At 40.0% G+C, this 24879-nt stretch overlaps 1 protein-coding gene across 7 annotated transcripts in view; it reads left to right on the forward strand.

Annotated features, from left to right (window-relative positions):
* Positions 1-24879, forward strand: part of KIDINS220 (kinase D interacting substrate 220) — a 95239-nt gene that overhangs the window by 28060 nt on the left and 42300 nt on the right. For all 7 annotated transcript variants that reach the window (XM_042933728.1, XM_042933730.1, XM_042933732.1 and 4 more), the window contains exons 10-22: positions 1532-1630; positions 2907-3005; positions 6257-6434; positions 10083-10247; positions 11502-11681; positions 12510-12675; positions 14592-14743; positions 14924-15213; positions 16393-16533; positions 17202-17445; positions 17610-17698; positions 19147-19291; positions 23454-23616. In XM_042933728.1, the coding sequence (XP_042789662.1) occupies positions 1532-1630; positions 2907-3005; positions 6257-6434; positions 10083-10247; positions 11502-11681; positions 12510-12675; positions 14592-14743; positions 14924-15213; positions 16393-16533; positions 17202-17445; positions 17610-17698; positions 19147-19291; positions 23454-23616 (2111 nt within the window). The remainder of the gene's footprint in view (positions 1-1531; positions 1631-2906; positions 3006-6256; positions 6435-10082; positions 10248-11501; positions 11682-12509; positions 12676-14591; positions 14744-14923; positions 15214-16392; positions 16534-17201; positions 17446-17609; positions 17699-19146; positions 19292-23453; positions 23617-24879) is intronic.

The following is a 24879-nucleotide window of genomic DNA, read 5'->3' on the forward strand; positions in this document are numbered from 1 at the left end:
TTTCTATGAGGATAAACATCTAGACCCTACGATATTTAATGGATGCCTATATTAAGTTTCACTGCCATTCTTACAGAATTTCTCCATTAACGTCATATTAGATGACATTAGAGCATGTTAGAAGCTCATATTTTTCAAACACGCCTCTTTTATTAATGTGTAAATATATTCAATCCTGAAATTAGTACTTTACGAGACAGTTGCTGGTACTTTGAATGCATGTAATTTATTTATTCTGTTTAGTACTTTCCCTCTGTTCTGCCTTTTCCCTCCATATGTTCTTGCTGTTTCGTCTTCTCCTTCCCTGTTCTGTTTGCCTTTCCTAGAACCACTTGATAGTGCCTGTGGACTTTGCTTAAGCCATAGCTCACAGAGCTACAAATTACAAATTACTAATGCTAGGTAAAAGCTCCCCTAAAGTTGTGAATTTGTCCAATATTTTAAGAGATTTAGGTTAAAAAAATCTGTACTTAACCCATTTTGTTGTTGGACAGTCTACACTTCTGCTCAGTTTTTCCTTGTATCCAAATCCATTAAAAACATGTTTATTTATTTACTTATTTTGAGAGGGAGGGAGGGAGGGAGGGAGGGAGGGAGAGCGAGAGCGAGAGCGAGAGCGAGAGAGAGAGAGGATCCCAAGCAGGCTCCACACTGTCAACACACTGTCAACACAGAGCCTGACTTGGAGCTTGATCTCTCGAACCGTGAGATCATGATCTGAGCTGAAATCAAGAGTCTGACGCTTAACCAACTGAGCCACCTGGGTGCCCCCAAATCCATTAAAATTTTTTTTTTTAACATTTATTTTTGAGAGACAGAGCATGAGTGGGGGAGAGGCAGAGAGAGAGAGGGAAACACAGAATCCGAGGCAGGCTCCAGGCTCTGAGCTGTCAGCACAGAGCCCAATGTGGGGCTTGAACCCACAAACTGTGAGATCATGACCTGAGCCGAAGTCAGACCCTTAACTGAGCCACCCAAGCGCCCCTCCATTTTTAAATCAAACTAATAAATATTATGCCAAATGCTGTGAGGGACTTAACATGGAATCCTTGGCTGTAAGAAACACCGTATTTTAGGGAGGTTTTACTTTGTTTTGTTTATGTTTTTGTGTTTTGCATAAACATATAAAGTGATGCCTTTTGATAGAAGATGGTACATGATTGATTGCTTAATGAAAGGTTCAAGTGTAAGAGTCTTGAGTTGGGGAAAGAGGGCATTAAGGCTTTTGAGAGCAGGTAGAATTTGAGTCAGATTTGAAAGATGGGTTGGATTTAGATAGGTAGAGAAAAGGAAGACCGGTATTTCAGGCAAGGACAGTGGAATAATAGGATGAGAAAATTCAAGAAAATGAGCAAGTGAAAGACTGCTTCTTAGCTGCTGAACAGATAAGGGTTGATATTCTTTCCTGTTTGTTGGTAAGATCTATTCGTGCTTTCTGGCAGAAATGTTAAAAATGATGTTTTATGTTTACAAGTAGCAGTTTCCCAATATTGTATCTTATATGAAGTGATGATTTTTTTCTATTTTGCAGGACAACAAAACTGCTTTATATTGGGCTGTAGAGAAAGGAAATGCGACGATGGTGAGAGATATCTTACAGTGCAATCCTGACACTGAAATATGCACAAAGGTATTAAGACCCAGTGCAGAATGTCGGTGCTGCTGATTTTTTTCAGTCATTGGTGTTTGATGTTAGAATTATGCTGATTTTACTGGCAATAGTCTATATCAAATTAGGCAGTAATTTTGTATCCTTTCGGAAGTTGTGTATTCACAGGAAAATACAGTGTGTAATTCGTTACTTTTTAATTAAACACTTTCAGAAAATACAATATCAGCTATTCACAAATTGCAGACAGGTCATTTCCTCAATCCTTTTATGCTCTTGTTTGGAATGCAGATCATATTTCCTTTTAAAAGACCAAGGTGGGTGGTTCTTGGTTCCCCAAACCAGTTGCTTTAGTCTATTTTACTTAAATCATGTGAACAATATAAAACTTGATAAGACTTTAGTGACTGTATTTGGTTTTATGTGTAATAGTTTTCCATGGGGAAATATATCTGGAATTCTGGATTGAGGTGGCAGGCCTTCCTAGTGAATAAACACACTTTGGAGTTACTACCCTTACACTTCTATTTTATCTGCTGCGGATTGGGACCAGCCTCTTTCTGTCCCGATGATGGTAACATCAGTGCCCTAGGACAGAAAGTTTCCTGGGTTACCTTTTGATTTATGGGTGGCTCCTAGATACTCTTTTTTTTGGACCTAAGTGACGACCACTGTGACCTTATGTGGGTTCTGACCAAGCTTCTGTCTTTCCTAATCCAACGCTGAGCTATGTGTGGTCTCTTCTTATTTCCCTCAATTTGATTTTGAAAAAAATCGTGAACTTTTTTGAGGTTTTCCAGACGCATGCTGTTTGTATCAAATTGTTATCCCTGTTACACACGGGTCCTTAGGTGCATAGAGATCTGAAGTGACTCTGGTAAAGATTTCTGGAAAATCTAGACACTGGCAGGCCTGGACACTGGCTGAGCTGTGGGTCAGTTGGGAAGATGGTGAGAACGGGACGTAGTCTCTGGCGGTGCTGCCCGGATGTCAGTGGTGGAGCCTGGGGTACGGCCACATCAGCGAGGGGCGGGGCGTTGTCGCCAGAAATGGCTGACGAGTCGCTGGGCCATATTCCCATTCTCGGCTGAGTGACACCAGATGATTTCGATACAAATGATTGGTGGTGAAAGGCAGTTTTCTTACTAGTTTCTATGGCTGTGTTTTTTTGAGGGCATTGGCGATATGGTCTGGTACCACAGTCAGACAGTTGAATTCTTACATGTGCATTTACATGACTTTAAACACGTAGGAGTGACGCTGTTAATCTGGCAAAACTTCTTATCTGTGCCTGCAGGATGGTGAAACACCGCTTATAAAGGCCACCAAGATGAGAAATATCGAGGTAGTGGAGCTGTTGCTAGATAAAGGAGCTAAAGTATCGGCCGTGGATAAGGTAAGACATCTGCGCAGAGAACGCTCTTTGGAAGGCTGTTGCTAGCCTGACCTAAATGGTTGCTGGACTTAGAGGGGGGCTGGTTTCATTTTGCGGAGGGAGAGGTTACTTGCTAGGGACATCTCTTTGGGGTCTTGGTGCCGTGATCTCTTCTTGGCTGTTCTGATAGCGTGCTGCGGAGTGGGCAGACCTAATGTGCTGTTAAAGAGGCCGCTTCAGATTTTCCTTCCGTTGCTCATGCCGGTGCTGGTGAGCCGCGTCGACCACCGTCCGAGGAGGACGTCATCCGATGTAGAGCCTGCTTGCAGATAAACAGGAGGAAAGAATTTAAGGGGCTGGAGAAAATAGGCTCAGAGCAGGCTGGCATTCGTGTCCACTAACAGGAGGTAACAGGTGCTGCTGCGTCCTCACCACAATTCTTTTAGAGAAATGTTCATAGTTTTTTAAAGTTTATTTATTTATTTTGAGAGAGTGAGAGGCAGAGAGAGAGGGAGAGAGAGAATGCCAAGCAGGCTCCACACTGTCAGCACAGAGCCCGATGCGGGGCTCAATTCCACAAACCGTGAGATCATGACCTGATCCGAAATCAAGAGTCAGACACTTAACTGACTAAGCCATCCAGGCGCCCCCATAGTTTGTTTCTTTTTAATCTTTACTTATTTTTGAGAGAGAGAGAGAGAGAGAGAGAGAGAGAGGGAGAGACAGAGTGCGAGTAGGGAAGGAACAGAGAAAGAGGGAGACAGAGGATCCAAAGCAGGCTCCAGGCTCTGAGCTGTCAGTGCCGTGCCCGATGCGGAGCTTGAACTCATGAACCGCAAGTTCATGACCTGAGCTGAAGTCGGATGCTTCACCGACTGAGCCCCCCAGGTGCCCCCGTAGTAAATTTAACTTGAAATTGCTTAATACTTTATATAGAATTAATCCCCAGTTTGAGTTTGTTTTCATTTTAAATGGAGTTCTTTTCTGCTTTCAACTGATTTCCTCCCATAAAACGAGTGAATTGATTTCTGTACAAAGTAAGAGATATTATAAATTTTTTCCATCTAAATGTATGATATGATTTGGGCTCTCCTAATCCATAATAGACTGAAGTTTATCTTCCTATTATTTATGAGACAATTAAACAAAAAAAACCCCACAGAATCAATATGTATTAGTATTTTATCAAGAAAACACCACTGTTTAAGGAAAAACATAACAAAAAATCTTCTCACCCATCATTACCACATTTATATAATGTCATATAAAAGGAAGGAAACTTTAATATTGAAAATTAGGAATGACAGAAAGTCAAAGAAGAGATTTTGAAACTGAATATATTTAGGTTTATAGAAAACTTCCTGTATTGGCTGTTTTTCTCATTCTGCTGTTACTTGTTTCTGGCTCTGATTCCCTAATTTACAATAAGGAACCCACTGGATTAAGTGCCCTTTAAGATTCCACATGGCCTCATTAATTCTGTAACATGCCATTTATAAATATTCGTTGCATACTCGTTAATAGATTTCCTGAAGTTCTCGGTCTCGACATCCCTGTGTGTGTGCCCTGCCTCGAGTCAGCACACACTTGTGACAGGCACACGTGATACTTGGGGCGGTTGTTCACTCATTCAGCACACACTTACTGAGGATGGGTAAGGTGGTGTTGTGCTAGAATTTGGAATACAAACCTGTAAAAGTCTTGATCCTGGCTCTTCGTAGAGGATTTCATAAAGATACACTAAGAATGAAGACTAATGCTATTTCCACCTAGCCTATCAGAGAGCTCAGTGTTTCTTCTGCACATTGGCTGCGGGTGTTAATATCTTCCCTGTCTTCCCTGAATTTTCAGAAACCTTGTGTCTGGCAGAAGTGACACAAATGATATTTCTACCTTCTCACAGATTCGGGGATAAGAAATGGGGTTCAGGTGGGGAAATAAAATGATGAAATCTGATGCAGATGTGTTTGGTTTGAGGGCTGATAAGACATTCAGGAGGCCATGACCAGTAGGCATTGGGAAGTATGGGACTAGAATTTGGGCAAGAAATCAAGACTAGTGGTCAGAATTTGGCAGTTAGTTACCAAGAGATAAGAATTGCATGGGTGTGACTAAGGTCATCAATGGGAAGAAAGATCAAAGCTGAGGTCAAAACTTTACTTACGGAGCGTGTCACATCCTACTTAGTTTTATAGTTTGGATATTTATCTGATTTTTCCTGTTACGTTGTCAGCTGTTTAAGGTCAGGGACTATTTTGTCTTCCAACCCCCCAGGTGCCCAGCTGGTGCCTTACTTACATGGAGTGAGTTCAGAACATAGTTATTGTGCCATGTGTTTAGGATGTAGAAAGAGAATCTAGAAATGGAAGAAGGAGACCAAAAGCAGAAGATGAAAGTCAAAATCAAGACAAGGTGGTGCCATAGAAGCTATAGGAAGAATACTGCAGGTCATTTTCATTTGGTGTTTCTAGAGAGATCAGGGTTGACGAGAACTGAGAATGTCATTTGTTAACTGGATCAACGTCTTTAAGAGATGGTGTTTGTGAAGTAAAAAGTGGGAGAACACATCACGGACCTAAGGTTTTTGTTTTGTTTTGTTTGTTTGTTTTTACACGTTTTCATGAGTGTTGGATGTGAATACTCATGTGATTAGAGATTCTACTACGGGAAGAAGGTAGGTTGATGGGCGGATGTAGGGAGGAGAGCAGGAGAGGTTGCACTGGCCGGAGAAGGGCGCACAGAGTGTGGCAGGGCTCCAAGGGAGAGAACTGCAGGACAGAGTTGAGGGCTTAACGTGACGGAGGCTGGTTGGCAAAGGGCATGGGAGCAGGTGAGATCACTCGTGTTAGATGGGGTATCAGTATAGGCCGTGAAGCTTTCTAGACAAATGCAGGAGAAAGTTGTGCGATAGGGTAGAAACTAGTTGAGGAAAGTGAAGGACGTTGTGGACAAATAGATGTTCGGATGGAGGACGGCAGTGGATCGGCGAAGAGAGCCTGTTGCTTCTCTCTCAGTGGGTTGGGGGGGGGGGGTGGGGAAGAATGACTTCGTTCTCCAGGGCTGTGGGAGAAAGAATAGCCAAGAAGAGCTAGGTAGGGAGCTAGAGAAAGAAAGTACAGAGAAGGTAGAGATGAAAATTCACATTTATTCACTCTGTCTGAAAAACAGGAGAAGTTCAGATGTTTCATTATTTTCCAAAACATGAAAATTGTTACTCTGTATGTGTTACATGTAAAATACATGAAAGTTCAAGCTTCCTGCCTATTTTACAGAAAGGAGACACGCCTTTGCATATTGCTATCCGTGGGAGGAGTCGCAAACTGGCAGAGCTTCTTTTAAGAAATCCCAAAGACGGAAGGTTACTTTATAGGCCCAACAAAGCAGGCGAGACTCCCTACAACATTGACTGTAGCCATCAAAAAAGTATTTTAACTCAGATATTCGGAGCCAGTAAGTATTGGGTTTTGTTCCTGACTGAGCTTTGAAAAAATGAATGTTACATGAAAGTTAAGGGGCCCATAGCAGTTTGGCATTTACCACTTCACTGGAGATTGTGAAAGTTGAGGAAGCTGTTATTTTGCTGTGGAAAAATACTCCTTCCTGCCTAAAGCCCTTCTGCATTGTCCTGCAGTGTCTACATCGAGTACATCCAGAGTCAGCAGTCAACGTTTAAGACCTCTGAAAGTCTAGCCTGCTTTTCTAAAAATCTCCCTGTTCCCCTAGGCGTACTTCGTGTTTTTACCAAAACATGCCCTGTTTTCCGTGCAGCCTGACCGCTTAGACTTCCCCGTGTTTGCTCGTGTTCTGCCTGCCACAGGTCTGTCCTCTCCATTCCCAGGAACGTCCCTTACCTGTCAGTCTTCTTTCTCCAAGGCTCCTGTCGTTTGTCCCCTTCTCAGTGACGTTTTAACTGATCTGCCTCACCAGGCAAAGTTTTTCCTGGTTTGAATACTTAAGCATTTTTATGTTTCCTTTTTTAATACTTATTATACCTGGCCTTTTTTTTTATTAGAATTTTCTCCCTTCAGATTCCAAGTTCTTCAGGATAGGAACTATCTCTTCTTATCTTTATGTCCTCTGAAACATCTAGCATAATGCTTTGAATATTGTACTAAAATAGTTTTTGATCGAAAAGAATGTACATGCACATATAATCATTCATATGTGGTGTTTTGAAATATGGAACAATTTTCTACTAGAATTAAGAGAAACAAGCAGGAGATAGTAGAATCCCACCACCTTGTAGTTGAGCTTCTTACTTAGATACTATTTTTACGTATGATTCTATTGTATTATTGAGTTCTTGTATTTTAAAATACTTTTTTAAAAAATATTTTTATTTATTTTGAGAGAGAGAGAGAGAGAGAGACAGAACACAAACGGTGAGGGGCAGAGAGAGAGACAGAGAATCTGAAGCAGGCTCCAGGCTCTGAGCTGTCAGCACAGAGCCCAACGTGGGGCTTGAGCCCACGGACCGTGAGATCATGACGTGAGTGAAGTCAGACGCTTAACTGACTAACCCACCCAGGCGCCCCTAAAATATTGTTTTCTAATTATAATAATGCACACACATTAAATTTCCAGAATAAAGATACAAATATAGTAGAAAGTATAAATTTCCCATTGTCCCCTATCTCTTAATTCATAACTGTTTGAATGACTTAACAGGATTTTCTATACATTTCTAAAAATGTTTTATGCTACATATACAGCCTTAAAAAGTAATAATTGGGTCATACCATATTATAAAAGTTTTAAATAATTAACTATATTTAAAAGCTAATGTATATATATTAAAAGCTACAGTAAACATCTTTGTACACATATCCATTAACTTTTATTTTTAGGATTATTTTCTTAGAATAAATGCCCAGAAGTAGAATTGGCAAGTCAGCGGAGGCTCACAGTGTTGGTAGACTTTTCATATGGTTATAACAATTTCTTCTGCCTCAGGCCATGTCGTGCAGTTCCCCATAACCTTGCGAATGCTAGATATCTCCAGCCTCCTTAATCTCTGCTAATCAGATCAATAAGAGAAAAAAAATCTCCTGTAATTTGCATTATAAAATTATTAGTGAGTTTGAGATCTTTTCTTATGTTCATAGGCCATTCGTAGTTTTGCCATTTTCCTCTTTGTATCCTTTGCCTACTTTCCTCTTGAGTTTTTGATAGTTTCTAAAAATTGGTTTTAAGTGTCTTTGTATGATATAGATATTGACCCTGGGTCCATCCTCTCTATGTTGCACCCCTCTCCCAGCTTCTTCCTTGTTTATAGTGATGGGGTTTTTATTCCTCATCTAACAGTTACGCAGTTTTGTAGTGTATTTGTCAGTCTTTTCCTGCAGTTCTGGCCTTAGTATTATATTGAGAAAGGCCTTTTCCATGCACCGATTTAAAACATTTTTACCCTATGTTTTCTTCTAGCATTTTTATGGTTTTACCTTTTGCATTTAATATTTTAATATTTTAAAAACTTACTTTTATGAGGTATGGGATGTATAGAGTTTTCATTTTATTTTTTAAAAAATAGATGGCTCATGCACTGTTGGTTTGAATGCAAACTGGTGCAGCCGCTCTGGAAAACAGTGTGGAGGTTCTTCAAAAAATTAAAAATAGATCTACCCTATGACCCAGCAATAGCACTGCTAGGAATTTACCCAAGGGATACAGGAGTGCTGATGCAGAGGGGCACTTGTACCCCAATATTTATAGCAGCACTTTCAACAATAGCCAAATTATGGAAAGAGCCTAAATGTCCATCAACTGACGAATGGATACAGAAGATGTGGTTTATGTGTACAATGGAATACTACTTGGCAACGAGAAAGAATGAAATCCTGCCATTTACAGCAATGTGGATGGAACTAGAGGGTATTATGCTGAGTGAAATAAGTCAGTCAGAGAAAGACAGATCCCATATGTTTTCACTCATGTGGAACTTGAGAAACTTAACAGAAGACCATGGGGGAAGGAAGGGGGAAAAAGTTACAAACAGAGAGGGAGGGAGGCAAACCATAAGAGACTCTTAAATACTGAGAACAAACCGAGGGTGGATGGAGGGTGGATGGGGGGTGGGAGAGAGGGGAAAGTGGGTGATGGGCGGGGAGGAGGGTACTTGTTGGGACGAGCGCTGGGTGTTGTATGGAAGCCAATTTGACAATAAATTATATAAAAAAGTAAAAATAAATAAAAAATAGATGGTTCGCCTCTCCCAGCATCACTTGCTAATTCCTCCCTTGTCCACTGGTTTGAAATGCCACTTAGCTCTACAGTGCTCTAATTGTTATAGCTTTGTCGTGTATTTTTTATTCTCCAGAAACAACTACTCTTTCTCTGGTAGTCTTTTAATATTTTTTCTTAGCTGTACTTACGTGTTCTGACTTTTCAATTTTTCAAAAATTTCTGTGGGATTTTGATTGGAATTGTCTCAAAGTGATAAATTAATTTGGTGAGAATTGCTGTCTTGAAGTCATCGAACCTTTCTGCCTGGAGCCATACGATGTCTCTCTTTCTCAGATTACTGTATTCTTCAGTGACTTTTAATAGCTTCTTTCTATAGGTATTGCACATATTAAATTTATTCCTATGTGCTAGTTTGTGTTTTAATCATTTTATTGATTCTAAAATGTACATTGTTCCCCATTTTAACATCTCTGAAATTGAAATGTGTCTTACAATTGATGGATGAGAGAGCATTGTGTCATAATTTGGCAACACGTTTTTCTTTCTTAGTTGTACATGATAATGATGCATCTTTTTTTTCAATATACGAAATTTATTGTCAAATTGGTTTCCATACAACACCCAGTGCTCATCCCAAAAGGTGCCCTCCTCAATACCCATCACCCACCCTCTCCTCCCTCCCACCCCCCATCAACCCTCAGGTGATGCATCTTACAGTAAGCAGGTAGGTATCTTAAGTTCAATGAAATATGGTATTTAAGATTTAATACCTTTGAACCTATTTTTACACAGGCCTAACCATTTAATAAGGCTTTTTTCCTAATGAAATCAATAATCGATAAATGAGACTTGATGTTCCTTTCTAGTGGTAGTGTCTGTTTTTAGTGGAAGGAAATGGTGTGTTTATAATTACAGGACACTTGTCTCCTACTGAGACCGACGGTGACATGCTCGGTTACGACTTGTATAGCAGTGCCCTGGCAGACATTCTCAGTGAGCCTACCATGCAGCCGCCCATCTGTGTGGGGCTGTATGCACAGTGGGGAAGTGGCAAATCCTTCTTACTCAAGAAACTAGAAGGTAAAGGGCATGTTTGTACGAAGTCTGTATGTATAGTGAGGTTTCCTTTGGTGTTTTTTCTGAAGCAAAGACAAAATAGATTTTTATGTATGGGTATGTGTGTCGCACAGTTTACTACATTGAACGTTTTATTGCCCTCCAGTTGATCCTGCACACGATCATTTGATTTCTCTTCCTAAAACAAAATCCGGTTGTGTTATAATACGCTTAAGACCCCTTGGTAGCGGATTTTCTGCATGTGCTATTTATTATTATTTTTATTTTTATTATTATTAAGTAAGCTCCATGCCCCACTTGGGGATTGAACTCACGACCCCGAGATCAAGAGTTGCCTGTTTCCCCCACTGAGCCAGCCAGGCAGGCGTCCCTGCATGTGGTATTTATAATCGTCCTATTCAGTGCCCCTCTTAAACTTGTCAGTTAGCATGGCACACCCACCAGCACTGCCTCTCGTGGGTCCCAGTGCTGTGGGCACAGTCACAAGGGCTGTTGCTCTTGCAAGAACAGCCTAGACACTTTTCCTGGGTTGTTCCCTCTGTTACGAGCTTCATAGACAACCGCCCCCACCCCAGCCTTTTGATTGGCAAAATCTTACTCATTCCTCAAGGGTAGGTTTCAGTATTGCCTATAAATTTTTTACCAGGTTTTGTGGAAGGAATGACTTGTTTAGGGCTCATTTGGGCTCCGCACACACCTTGAAGAGCAGTGATTCTTAAATGTGATTGGAGGGAGAAGGGGTGAGGAGGAGAGAGGAAGGGTCATGATGTGTAGTTTGAAGACACATAGCAAAGTAATGTTTTTCAGTTTTGGGCGTGGAAACAATACCTTGTTGCTTATGTAATACAAACCACAAAAAATAAATATCAACAGAATCTTGACAAATGGGAATATATGAAAGGATGTGTGCACCCTCAGTGTGCAGCAGCAGAGCAGGTGAGACCAGGGTGGGTGTGCCCCTAGGGAAGGAGGCTTGGAGGCTTATCTGAGGAGAACTTTGGCTAAAATGGTTAAGTAGCAGCACTCTATATAGGGGTTTAGTAAGTGCCCGATATATGTCTATACTGAAAACGTGAACATTTCAAATTCAGTTTGAAGTTGTATTTCTTAAAAAACTTGGAGGGAAAGAAAAAAACTACACCTGAAGCTAATATCACACTGCATGTTGACTAACTGGATTTAAATAAAAACCTGGAGGAAAAAAAAGTTGCGTTTCTTAAACAAAACAGGACTGAGGCTTTCTTATTTCTCTTTCAGATGAAATGAAGACTTTTGCCGGACAACAGATTGAACCTCTTTTTCAGTTTTCCTGGCTTATAGTATTTCTGACTTTGCTGCTCTGTGGAGGGCTTGGTTTACTGTTTGCTTTTACAGTTGACCTGAATCTTGGAATAGCAATATCATTGAGCTTCTTGGCTCTCTTATATATATTTTTTAGTAAGTTTTTGCTTTTTGTTTTTTTTCCAAAAATAGAGACAATGTCAAGACTCATTGTTTTATTTAAAAGAGTATCTGTATCTCTTAAATATATCTATATTTATAAAATATAAAATATTATCTGTAGTTCTTAAATATTATCCATATCCCTCCTCTAAGTGATTTTCATAATTAAGTGAGAAAAGGGATCTTTTTGCTATTTTAGAAGTTGGCCTAGAGGAACATTGTCCGCCACCTGGCTGGAGTGGCTGTAAACGCTGGTGGAGTGCTTGTCAGTATTGAAGCAGAACTGTAATTTGTTATACTCGCTTTTTAATACGTTAATGAATTACTGTATTTAAGTCTTTTTTGAGAGTAAGTCTTCATAGCCATCACTGGCATGCTCTCGGGCATTTTGATCATGACTGTGATCTTTATTTTATCTAAAAACAAAGTAAATAGAACGTAGTCCTGTTCTTGGGGGATATCATCAGTTGTAAAAGAGGAAACGGATTCCCTGTCAGAGGAGCTGGTGGTGTAAAAAAATGATAAACCCCAAGTCACGTACGTACATTTGAGTCTGAACGGAGTGATATGTTTCTGTTTAAGGCGTTATCTTTCTGATCGTGTTTCGTATGTCATATTTGAGTTAGTTTACTTTTCCGTTTTCCACGTACCTTCTCTATGTCGGTTGTTCGGTCGAGGACTCCTTCGAGGAGGCTAGGAGATAGCCTGGCACCGGGGACAGCCGTGTACGCCTACCTCCCGTTGCTTGATATTTGACAGTTTGAGAAAAGAGGCTGCTTGGGTAACGGCTGTCAACTAATTTTTTAATCGTTTACTCTTTAGTTGTCATTTACTTCGGTGGCCGGAGGGAAGGAGAGAGTTGGAATTGGGCCTGGGTGCTCAGCACCAGACTGGCGAGACACATCGGCTACTTGCAGCTGCTCCTCAAGTTGATGTTTGTGAACCCGCCTGAGCTGCCGGAGCAAACCACCAGAGCCTTGCCTGTCAGGTGAGCTGGTCCCGTGATGAAGGCAGCTTTGGATAAGAGGAAGCAAAAATGAAGTTTTTGAGCAAAAATGCCTCATTTCTCGGCGTACGTTCCAAAAAGCATCGGTTTCGTGAATTTTTTATGTGAGAAACAAAACAACGCGTCCTGGTTGAGTGGCTTTGAGGGACACTTCATGTTGTACCTTCCTCTTGTACATAAAAGGATCGGAGACCTTTTATCCTAAAAAAAGCTGGTTAACTTTGATTTCGCAAATTTTATCAGAGCATAAACCTTTCCCCTACCCACCCCCTCCCCGTTTATGACCCCTTTTCCATCCTTTGGGGACACGTTGAAGAGAGTGCAGGACCTAGGATGGGTCCTGGCATCCCCTTGCTTTAGCACGTAACCTTGGCAACACAGCATGCTCTCTGAGCAGCTCTTTTCTCGCCTGTGGAAATATATTGACTTGCCTGTCTGAAGTTATTACTATCAGATAGGAAATGCATGAGAAAACAGTTCAGAAATGGTGGAAAACACGTATGTCAAGAATAAAGGAAAAGTGGAAGGCTCCAGGGGAACGTCAAGTGAAAAACAAAGTACAGAAGTGAAAGCCAAAGGAATTCAATAGGAATCGGCAGAATATTTAAATGTATATGAAATGATTAAGAATTTTAAAATTATTTTAAGATAAAATGTGTAATCTAAGAGGAAAATAATTAGGCCAACCCAGATGAAACATTAAAGCTATGAATATAAGAGACAAAAATAAAGACAAAAACTTATGTGTAATTAGCATATATGATCAGGTGTAAGGAGAAGGATTTATAGATGAAAAGGTAAAATTAAAAAGTTAAGAAAACATACAGAGTAGAATGAAATAATTGGGGGAAACATTTTTACAGAAAATATATTTTAAATTAATGAGATGGTATTTTTTTTTTTAAAGTCTGAACAATTAAAATAGCATAAAATAAGGTCGCACAGTATGGTACAGTGGGGTCTTAGATTGTATTTGAAAGCACTGCGTATCTACTGTGTTGAGATGGACATTTAATTAGGGATGGCAGGGGAGAAAGGAACAGATACAGAAATCATATCCACCCAGAGGGTCAGGAGGCAGACAACTCAGTTATTTCACAGAACAACTGTGAAAAGCATATTTTACAACTTATTTTTAAATCCCTGGTAAACGTTTAAGCTGTAAATAAAACATTCTAAAACTTGAGTTTCGAAATGGCATTTAATTCTTAACAACTGTAGGATTCTCTCCACTTTCTGATCTCTCTGTTGGCACTTAGCACACTTTGTTTGGGCAGCTCTTTTGGCTGCGTCCTTTTCAGTCAGGGTGCCCGAGACCTGTTGAGACAGACGTCTGATGCTTTGTCGGAACTCTGTCGCCTCTTGCTACCCTGCTGCTTTCAGTGAGAATTAACGTCCTATAACTCTGCTACATTTAGCTTTGGTTATTGCCTTTTCCTGGGACAAGTATGTAAGATGTTAGAAGTGGTCGATCCCTAATTACAAGTCCTTTTTCCTCCTCAGAACTTTATTTTATTAAAAAATTTTTTTGTAATGTTTATTTTTTATTTATTTTTGAGAGAGAATAGAGAGAGAGAGAGAGAGAGACAGAGTGAGAACAGGGGAGGGGCAGAGAGAGAGGGAGACACAGAATCCGAAGCAGGCTCCAGGCTCCGAGCTGTCAGCACAGAGCCGGACGTGGGGCTCGAACTCATGAACCAGGAGGTCATGACCTGAGCCGAAGTCGGACGCTTAACCGACTGAGCCACCCAGGCGCCCCCCTCCTCAGAATTTTAAACACAGTATTTTAAAAGGGACATTAAGAAAATGTAGGGTAAGTGATAGAGAGATGATGTATGTGGAAATTATTTGTTTCTTTAGATACCTGAGTAACAGTTTATTCCCCTTTTCCCCCCAAGGTTTTTGTTTACAGATTACAACAGGCTGTCCAGTGTAGGCGGAGAAACATCGATGGCTGAAATGATCGCGACTCTGTCAGATGCTTGTGAGAGAGAGTTTGGCTTTTTGGCAACCAGGCTCTTTCGAGTATTCAAGACTGAAGATACACAGGGTAGGACGTCCCTCCTGCGTCTTTGTGTGTGTGTCGGGGTTGAGGATGGGATGAGCGTTCAGGGCATTTCCGTGAAAACATGAAGGGACATCAGAAATCCCTGTGCCATGACTGCAATGGTTAGGACTTTCTAGACACTCGGTGTGTAAATAATTGTTAAAACCGTCTGTTGTCTTACAGGCAAAAAGAAATGGAAAAAAACGTGTTGCCTCCCATCTTTTGTCATCTTCCTTTTTATCTTTGGCTGCATTATTGCTGGAATTACTCTCCTGGCTATCTTCAGAGTTGACCCAAAACATCTGACAGTGAATGCCGTCCTCATATCTATTGCGTCGATAGTGGGGTTGGCCCTCGTGCTGAACTGTCGCACGTGGTGGCAGGTGCTGGACTCTCTCCTGAATTCTCAAAGGAAACGCCTCCATAATGCCGCCTCCAAACTGCACAAGCTGAAAAGCGAAGGATTCATGAAGGTAAAGCACTCATGGGTCGTCAGAAGGTAATTGTAGTGCGAGTGTGCTCCCCTAACCATGATGGTGGGGCTTTAGGGAGTGGGCTCTCTAAGGGTCACGGTGGTGCCCTTGTTTTTAGTGTTATTCCTGATTTGCCCTTTGGAAGTGTACATTTAAAGTGGAAAAAATGAAAACAATACAGATTTTTATAAAATAGACTTTTATAAGATACTCCTAGGAGTTAGGAGATTGCTCTACAGGTCACCTGCCTAATAGTAACAAGTGTCCTGCCTGATGATACGGGCTCCCCAGAGCCCGGTAGAGGAAGCAAGCACCACTAAAACATAGAAAATAAAGGGGCGCCTGGGTGGCTCAGTCAGTTCAGTGTCTGACTTCAGCTTAGGTCACGATCTCATGGTTCATGAGTTCAAGCCCCACACTTGGGGATCCTCTGTCCCCTGCCTCTCTCTGCCCCTCCCTGGCTCATGTGCTTGCACGAATTCTCTCTCTTAAAAAGAAATTAAAAAAAAAATTCACGTATGTATGTATTTATTTATTTATTTTTGAGGGAGAATGTGTGCATGCACCAGTCGGGGAGGGGCAGAGAGAGAGGAAGACACAGAATCTGAAACAGGCTCCGGGCTCCGAGCTGTCGGCACAGAGCCCCACGCGGGGCTCGAACCCACAAACTGTGAGATCATGACCTGAGCCGAAGTTGGACGGTCAACCGACTGAGCCACCCAGGTTCCCTGATTAAAAAAAATTTTTTTTAATAAAAAAATTAAATAAAATAGGACCATACTTTTAGAACCAAAAGGGACTTTGTACAATATCTGTAGCCCCTTCCTGTCATCAAGGTCACTTGCTATCAGGAGCCAAGTGTAGCGTGAATCCTTTGAATTTGCATTCAGTTCCTAGCCTTCTGACTTTCAGAGCATGTGATCTTGGCAAGTAAGTCACTCGACCCAGTTTGTCCTTTTAAAGTGGATGTGACCATGTCCCTTGTAAGAGTGAAATGCTCTAATTTACGTAGTCACTTGATGAATGGTGAGGCACTCGCTGCAGTTTCAGTGGAGCCACAACGGGCAGCGAGGACCTCGGATTTCTTTTCTTCCTGTCACCTGAGTTTCTCTCAGTGTCTTTAAGAAGTGTGCTTCAATTTCTCATGCCTTCGGTGCTTCTATCCTTTCTTTCCTGCAGGTCCTTAAGTGTGAAGTGGAATTGATGGCCAGGATGGCGAAGACCATCGACAGCTTCACTCAGAACCAGACGAGGCTGGTGGTCATCATCGACGGACTAGATGCCTGTGAGCAGGACAAAGTGCTCCAGATGCTAGATACCGTATGTCGTGGTCATCTTGAGACTCCTGATTGTCACATACGTAGCAGCTGAATGACTTCGTGAATTTCTCAAATGGAATTGGAATAGTACTTTTTCTTTTGTAGAAACAGCCTTTTTTTTTTAGTGTAGAAGCATAGCCAGTCAGTGTTTCGTCACAAACAGATTGAAACAATGTTGGCCTAATGGCTGTGTGAGACAATGAAGAGAGTAGCTGTAGAGTCCATGGTGTGACTCCAGTTGTGGTTAGACTCAGAGACAACAGTAGGGAGCCCGCAGAACTTGTAGTTTGTGTTAAAGTAGGGCACATCGGTGGCTCTGTGAGGTGCATGACTGTGGAAAGAGCCCAGTGTGGCCAGCACCTCATGTGTTTTCACAACTGTTTCTCATGTATGTTGATCTTTCCTTTTATGTAGACCATAAATATTTTAAAATAGGACAGGGTTAATTATTTTCTTTGAAGGTTTTATCACGGTCAGATGGTGAGAAATTGTCAGATGGGAAAAAAATCACATTAAGACTTCAGTGAAATTTGTTTTCATATGGAATAATATTTTAATAAAAATTAGTATTTAAAAATATAGTCACCAAAGGATAGATGTGGAAGAGACTTTTTGTTACTTTGGATAGTATGAAATTTATGTCATAAATACACATGTCTTCTACCACAGGTCCGAGTTCTGTTTTCAAAAGGCCCATTCATTGCCATTTTTGCAAGTGATCCACATATTATTATAAAAGCAATTAACCAGAACCTGAATAGCGTGCTTCGTGACTCAAACATAAATGGACACGACTATATGCGCAATATAGTTCATTTACCCGTTTTCCTTAATAGTCGTGGACTGAGCAATGCAAGAAAATTTCTTGTAACTTCAACAACAAATGGGGACATTCCGTGCCCAGATACTGCAGGTAAAGATCAAGTTCGCAGGTACTTTGGGTTTGAAGTAGTTACGTAGTTTTTGTGGTGACTCGCCTTTTACCTTGAAAAGTATCGTTAGTATTTCACTTCTCTTTGAATATCGCGTACGACAGAATTTTGGTACAAATGATGCTCTCTCGACAAATTCTTTAAGGGATACAGGAAGATGCTGACAGAAGAGTTTCACAAAACAGCCTTGGAGAGATGACTAAACTTGGTAGCAAGACAGCCCTCAATAGACGGGTAAGATGCCATTTGTTTTGAGCCAAATGTTTGTACTGCTGTTGTTCAAATGGAACTAGGGTGATGCTGCTTCAATTATCTTCTGTAGACGGTGCATTCAGCTCAGCAGATACATTTGATTATTGAGTTTCCTTTCGGCTTCAGGTGTTTTTGAGGAAATGCCTGACCCTGGAGCCCATCACAGCTGTGCAGTGTGCAGCAGCCCCTGTCCTCTCTTAACCTGTCCCCAGCTGCCCTTCCGGACCTCCGGCCCGCGGAATCGGGATCTCTCAGTGAGATTTGAAAGCTCCCCAGATGACCTCCTCCAGGGTTTCGTTCCACGTCAGGCTGTGTCCGTCCCGGGTGCTTGTTGCCACCGTCGCTGTCCGGGAGGAAGCGCCCCGTGCTCCTCCTCTTGGCCTTCCTCCTTCCCAAGCGTCTGTGACGTGTGACCCTTTCTTTCCACCCACGTAGTGATTTTGTGTCCTGCCCGGCCACCTTGGGTTTCTCCTCGAACGCTCTTGTTTTCCCTGTCCTGCCCCATTTCTAGAACCCTCTTTTGTACAGATCGAGGGAGTATCACAGGAAGATGTCCGCTTGCAGTAACTTACAGCAGTAGTGCCGCTGAAGGACGGCTGAGTTGGGCTGGCACCGGCACCCTTTTCTTTTTCTGAAGAGAAAAATCCAAATCCACAGTTTGGGACATTTTTATAGAAAAAATGTGTCTTCAGTGGTATTTTGATGTTTTGATTTCATGTCTCTACCCTACACAAGTATGAATACAAAATTAGCACGAATGACAACTGATGGCACCAAATTAAGAGGAGGGTATAGTTCAGCATTTTGAATTTGTCTCCTGGGAGTCTGGCCATCCGGGCTCCGTGTGCTCGCATCCACCATTGCCTCGTTTCCTGACCTCAGAGGAGGGCTCGCTTCTGTTGTGCCCGTTCCTCCTCGGATTCGAAGGGATTCTCTACCCCACTCTGCCCACCTTGGTGCCTTTAATTCTTACGCAGATGTGAAGGTAGTTGTCACACATTTAAACATTACCTCACCATGAAAATGCTGAATCCTTAAAACTAGACAGAAGGTTGTTTGCTTTATTATTTCCGGGTTCCTACAGGAACTCTGAATAAGATGGAACTTCTGTAAGAGTTTGATTGAATCCTCTTCACATAATTCTGCTTATTGCAATCTTCAAGGCATTTGATTTTCTGTAACCGTACAACCATAAATCAAAATACATCTGAAGCTAACACACAGCATTTGATGCACTTGCTGCTGCTATTACTTTATAACTGTTCTGTGAAGATTCGGCCTCAGACTAATAATAATAATGCCTATTATTCCTGTACAAGCTTCCCCTTTGGATTATTTCTGTTGTCATCCTAAACATATACTAACTTCTCAAAAGGCCTTAAGTTCTCAGACAAGTGTTGGTTCATTCTCCTCGTGATTTACTCCTTCAGGATACTTACCGAAGAAGGCAGATGCAGAGGACCATCACTCGGCAGATGTCCTTCGATCTTACGAAACTGCTGGTTACTGAGGACTGGTTCAGTGATATAAGTCCTCAGACTATGAGAAGATTGCTTAATATTGTTTCTGTGACAGGTAACTTTTCTTACTGTCTTATGGTGGGTGATACACTTTAACACATCAGCAGAGCAATTCAGTTTCAGAGACAGAAGGGTGTGCCGTGTTCATACGTCCACACTGTTGTATAGCACTTTGGTTTGCATTGAGTGTACCTAATGAAACCTATGTTAACGTTGACAGTGAAAATCAATCATCAGTTGTGCACTGTTTTTTTAAAACTTGATTTAAAAAATTTTTTATTTCACCTCAGGTTTAATTTTTCTCTTTGTACGAAGGTAATTTTATGCTGATTTGTATGACTGAGCATAATCAACTTATAATTTAAATGTTGACATTCAGATTTTGTATGCTGCTCTTCTGTTTTATTTTCAATGCTATTTTCTTCTTTATTGTGTTAAATATAATACATATAACAATTTACTGTCCTGACCATTTTTGTGGGTACACTTTGGTGGTGGTACATACACTCATGTTTTTTGGGCAGCCATCACCTCCATCCATCTTCGTAATTGTTTTCATTTCATTCAGACAAATCATACAGTATTTGTCTTTTTGTGATTGGCTTATTTCACTTAATACAACGCCTTTAAGATTCACCATGTTGTCACATGTAGCACGTAGAGTCCTTTTTAAGACTGAATAATATTCCATTGTATGTCCGTACCACATTTTGGCATATCCATTCACCTGTTGATGGACATGTAGGTTGCTTCCATGTTTCCATGTTTTAGCTATTGTGAATAATGCTCTTATGAACATGAATATATCTTAATATTTTTTGAGACCCTGCCTTCAGTTCTTTTGGATATATACCCAGAAGTAGAATCGCTGGGTCACATGGTATTTCTAAGTTTAATTTTTTGAGGAACCTTCGTTCTGTTTTCCATGGCTTTGCCATTTTACATTTCCACCAACAGTGCACAAAGGTTCCAATTTTTCTACATCCTTGCTAGCACTTGTTTCTTTCTATTTTTTTTTTTGATAGTAGCCATCCTAATACATGAGAAGTAGTATCTCATTGTAGTTTGGATTTGCATTTCCCTAATTAACAATGTTGAACATTTTTGCATATGCTTGTTGGCCATTCCTATATCTTCTTCAGAGAAATGTTTATTCAAGCCCTTTGTCCATTTTGAATTGGGTTGTTTGGGTTTTTTATTGTTGAGTTTTAGGAGTTCTCTGTATATTGTAGATATTGATCTATTGATCCCTTATCAGATATGTGTTTTTTAATTATTTTCTTCCATTCTGTGGGTTGTATTTTTCCTCTGTGGATAGCATCCTTTCACGTACAAAATTTAAAAATTTTCATGAAGATCAGTTTGTCTGCTTTTTGTTTGCATGCCTTTGGTGTCATATTCAAGAAATCACTGCCAAATCCAGTGTTGAGAAGTTTTTGACCTATGTTTTCTTCTAAGTGTTTTATTGTTTTAAGTGACATTGATCCCTTTTGAGTTAATTTTTATATATGGTGTTAGGTAGAGGGTTCAACTTCATTCTTTTGCATGTTTTCATAGCACCATTTATTGAAAAGACTGTCCTTTCCCCACCTAATGGTCTTGGCACCCTTGTCAAAAATCACTTGACCATACATATGAGGATTTATTTCTGGGCTATTCTATTCAATTCTACTGGTCTGTATGCCTGTCTTTATGCCAGTCCACATTGTTTTCATTACTGTAGCTTTGTAGTAAGATTTGAAATAAGGAAGTGTGAGTCCTCCAGTTTCATATTTCTTATTTTAAGGATTGTTTTGGTTCTACAGTGTCTCTTGAGATTCCATATGAATTTTAGGATGGATTTTTCTATTTCTGCAAAAAAAAAGTCATTGGAGTTTTGACAGCGATTGCATTGAATCTGTAGATGACTTTGGGTAATGTTGCTATTTTAACAAAATTAAGTCTTCCAATCCATGAACATGGGATGTCTTAATTATAATTTAAAATGTTGAAATTCAGATTTTACATGTGTCTATTGTTTTAGTTTTCAAATGCCATTTTATTTTAAATGTTTATTTATTTTGAGAGAGAGAGAGAGAGAGAGAATGTGCATGTGCACATGCAAGTGGGAGAGGGGCAGAGAGAGAGAGGGAGAGAGAATCCCAAGCAGGTTCCATGCTGTCAGTACAGAGCCTGATGTGGAGCTCCGTCCCACGAGCTGTGAGATCATGACCTAAGCCAAAATCAAGAGTCAGACGCCTAACTGATGAGCCACCCAGGTGCCCCCAAGTGATATTTTAAATAAAAAATATTGAAGATTTTTTATTTAATTATTGAAAATATTTAAATATTGAAAATAAAATTGAAGATTATTGCCCTGTGACTGAATTCTTTGCAAAGAATTCTGCTCTTCACCATGTTAATGCTTACATGTAAATGTAAATACTTATAATTTAGTTTGTAAGTATGTATTTCTTTCTTGGCATGACATTGAATAGTACTTGGTAATATTGGCTAGTGTTCACTCTGTTACGATCATTACACTGGAATTTGCTTTTATGCTAAGAAGGTTGGGGTACATGCTCTGAACTAAATTGCAAGTGAGATTGTGTCTAGTATATGTACAAGAATTTTGGTAATTAAATCCCTTTAAGTGAGGTCTCAAACCTTATTGATTATGTTCTACAGTGGAAATGTTCTAGTGTATTATCGATAATATTTATGTACTTATTTAACAAATATACGGTGAGTGTCTAGATATGCCAGATACTGGCCTGGGTATTATGGAGGTAAGCAGCAAACAAGGTAAAGTTCTTGACTTATTGGCGAAGACAGAAAGATATAAAAAGTCACGTAACAATAAGTGCCATAAAAACCTCATCTTCCCTTACCATTTAGCTTTGGAATACCCCTGGTGCAGTCATTGCTTCTTTGCTTTTCAATCTAAACCAGTTCCTTTGGTGATCTCATGGAGTCCCAAAGGTTTATATACCATGTACATATGATTCTCAAACGTATATCTTCATCCTTGTTGCTTTCCAGTTGCCTACTTGATATCTAGTGGTGTCTTATATTCGTCTGATACTTAATATGTCCAAAATTGAACTTTTGATCATCTGCCCCAAACTTAATCTGCCCATAGACTCCCATCTCAGTTAATCCAACTCTTTTTCCAGTTCCTTAGGCAAAAAAAACCCCTTGATATGTTTTTTCTAGATGCCACCTCCAATCTGTAGTATGTTCTTTAGCTCTATTTTCATACTAAATCCAGAATCTGACCACTTCTCACCATTTGTAACATACTACCCTTATCCAACGCATCATTATGTCTCATCTGTATTAATCGTAGCAGTGGCCTAACTCATCTCCCTGCTGCTACTTTTTCCTCTGTGGTCTGTTCTCCATGTGGCGGCCACAGTGACCTTTTGAAATAGAAACCAATCATCTTGTTTCTCTGCTAAGAACTCTATTATGTTTCCATTTTGTTGAAAATAAAAATCTTAAGTCCTTACAGTTTCTTACAAGGCCCTCTTGATCTCTCTCTCTCTCCACCTCTTTTCCGACCTCTAACCTTATCTTCTACTCTCCTGTTCCATCCCTAACAGACCTCTTTGCTGTTCCCTGAAAATGTCAGGCATGCTCCTGCCTAAGGGCTTCTGCTTCTGCCTGTAATGATCTTTCTTTGGAGAGATGCATCACGGGCTTTCTCGTCTTGTCTTAACTCTTTGCTTAAATGTCAGCTTTTCAACGAGACCTTCCTTTTTCGTCTTAGATAAAATTACACTTCTTTCTTTGACACTCCTTGCTTTATTAATTTACCCCATAGAACCGATCACCTTTTAATACACTATATCATATACCTACCAACTTAGACAGTTCTTTAGAGGATGAGGTCCATCATGGGTTCATTGATGTTCTGTTGTCTGATTGTTGAGACTGACACATAGTTCTGAAAGGTTTTGCCTACAGGTATGTGGTCAAAGCAGTATATAGCACTGGTGGCAAATGACACAGCAAAAATTACTTTAGGATTAAACAGAATTGTGTTTAATCCCTAGGAGTTTTCCAGTACAGCTCTTTGGATTACAGAAGCCATATAAATACTAGGTTGAAATTTGTGGTGTAAATTAAATTGCAATGTTTAAAGATTCAAATTATTTGTGAATATGCTAAATGTTTTGCTTAGTATAATATTACACATCTATGAATTTAAAAAACTGTTTTCATACTTTTTAAAGGGCGATTACTGAGAGCCAATCAGATTAGTTTCAACTGGGACAGGCTTGCTAGCTGGATCAATCTTACTGAGCAGTGGCCATACCGAACTTCATGGCTCATATTATATTTGGAAGAGACTGAAGGGATTCCAGATCAAATGACACTGAAAACCATCTATGAAAGGTACGTTGTCCGACCTCTTTATGTTTCACTTTATCTTAGATTAACTTGACTTTTCAGAAAAATGTTAATGCAAATAAAGCAAAATGAATACAAAATAATATACATGAAATGTGTACTTCTGGATTCAACTAACCATTCTCATTAATTGCATTATAATTTTGGAGTTGTATTAGCACAGGTATATATCTCATGTAAAATTTATAACTTAGGTAGTTGAGTATATTCTTCCCTTTGCAGTGTAACTTACACAGTAAAAAAAGTTGAATTAATAGTCCTATTAGTTTTATGTATTTATACATATGAAATGCAAACTGTGAAATGTTATTATTTGTTTCCATTTTATTTTTTATTCTAAGAGTCTTCATTGAATATTAAGGAGGTTCCATTTTCAAATCATTAGTGCAGGTATTTTCAGTTTTGGGTCCGGAGAGTTTTTGAAACTGTGAATACGGGTTGGAAAACATTCTTTGCGTTAAACAATAAAGCAATTTATTGTTCCTTTATAGTCAGTCATTTGAAGTACTTCTGAAGTTTTTACTTCTGATAAGAAATTGATTAATTTTTTCTTGAAAGACGTGAAGTTTAGGCTCAGTGAAATGTCAGGCATGTAAAGGTATAAGAGTTGACAGTTTCTTGTCAGATTCGCAAATGAAATTGTAATCCTTTTTGTTCACCAGAACATACCTTCAGAGTTTCCAAGAGCTGCTCGAGTAAGCTATCTGTTAGAAAAAAGGTGGTAGAAAGAAACTATACAATTTCACAAATCTTGGTATAACTGAAACGATTATTTTAAATATAATTGAAACACTAACAAAGCGTTTAGTGTATAGTTCATATATTAAAACTTTGAAGATTACAAAAAATTTTTCTTGAAGTATCGTCAGCATGCAGTTTTCCTTTGTTGTTCATCCCCATTGTTCATGTAGATATTTTATGTCATGTTTTCTGAGGTAAATAACTAGCTTTAGGCTTACGGAGGATGGCTGTAGTGTTAGTGTACAGATTTGAGGTCTTCCTGCTTTTGCTGTTTAATTTACACTAAATTCAAGTAGTTGTGTAAACCGTGTGCTATATCAAGTAGGTGTTCCAGTAGGTGGCAGTGACACATAATCACTGCCGGCTGTGGAGAAGTGGCATGGAATCGTATCTGCTGTCTGGTATCTGAGAGAGTCTCTTCTTCCCGTGAGACACAAGATTGGCTTTTCCCTTGGTTGTGCAGTAAAACGTTGTTTTATTTCGTAAGTTTTGCATCGTAACAGGTGT

Source organism: Panthera leo, chromosome A3, assembly GCF_018350215.1.
Source record: "Panthera leo isolate Ple1 chromosome A3, P.leo_Ple1_pat1.1, whole genome shotgun sequence".
In the NCBI taxonomy this organism is placed as follows: Eukaryota; Metazoa; Chordata; class Mammalia; order Carnivora; family Felidae; genus Panthera; species Panthera leo.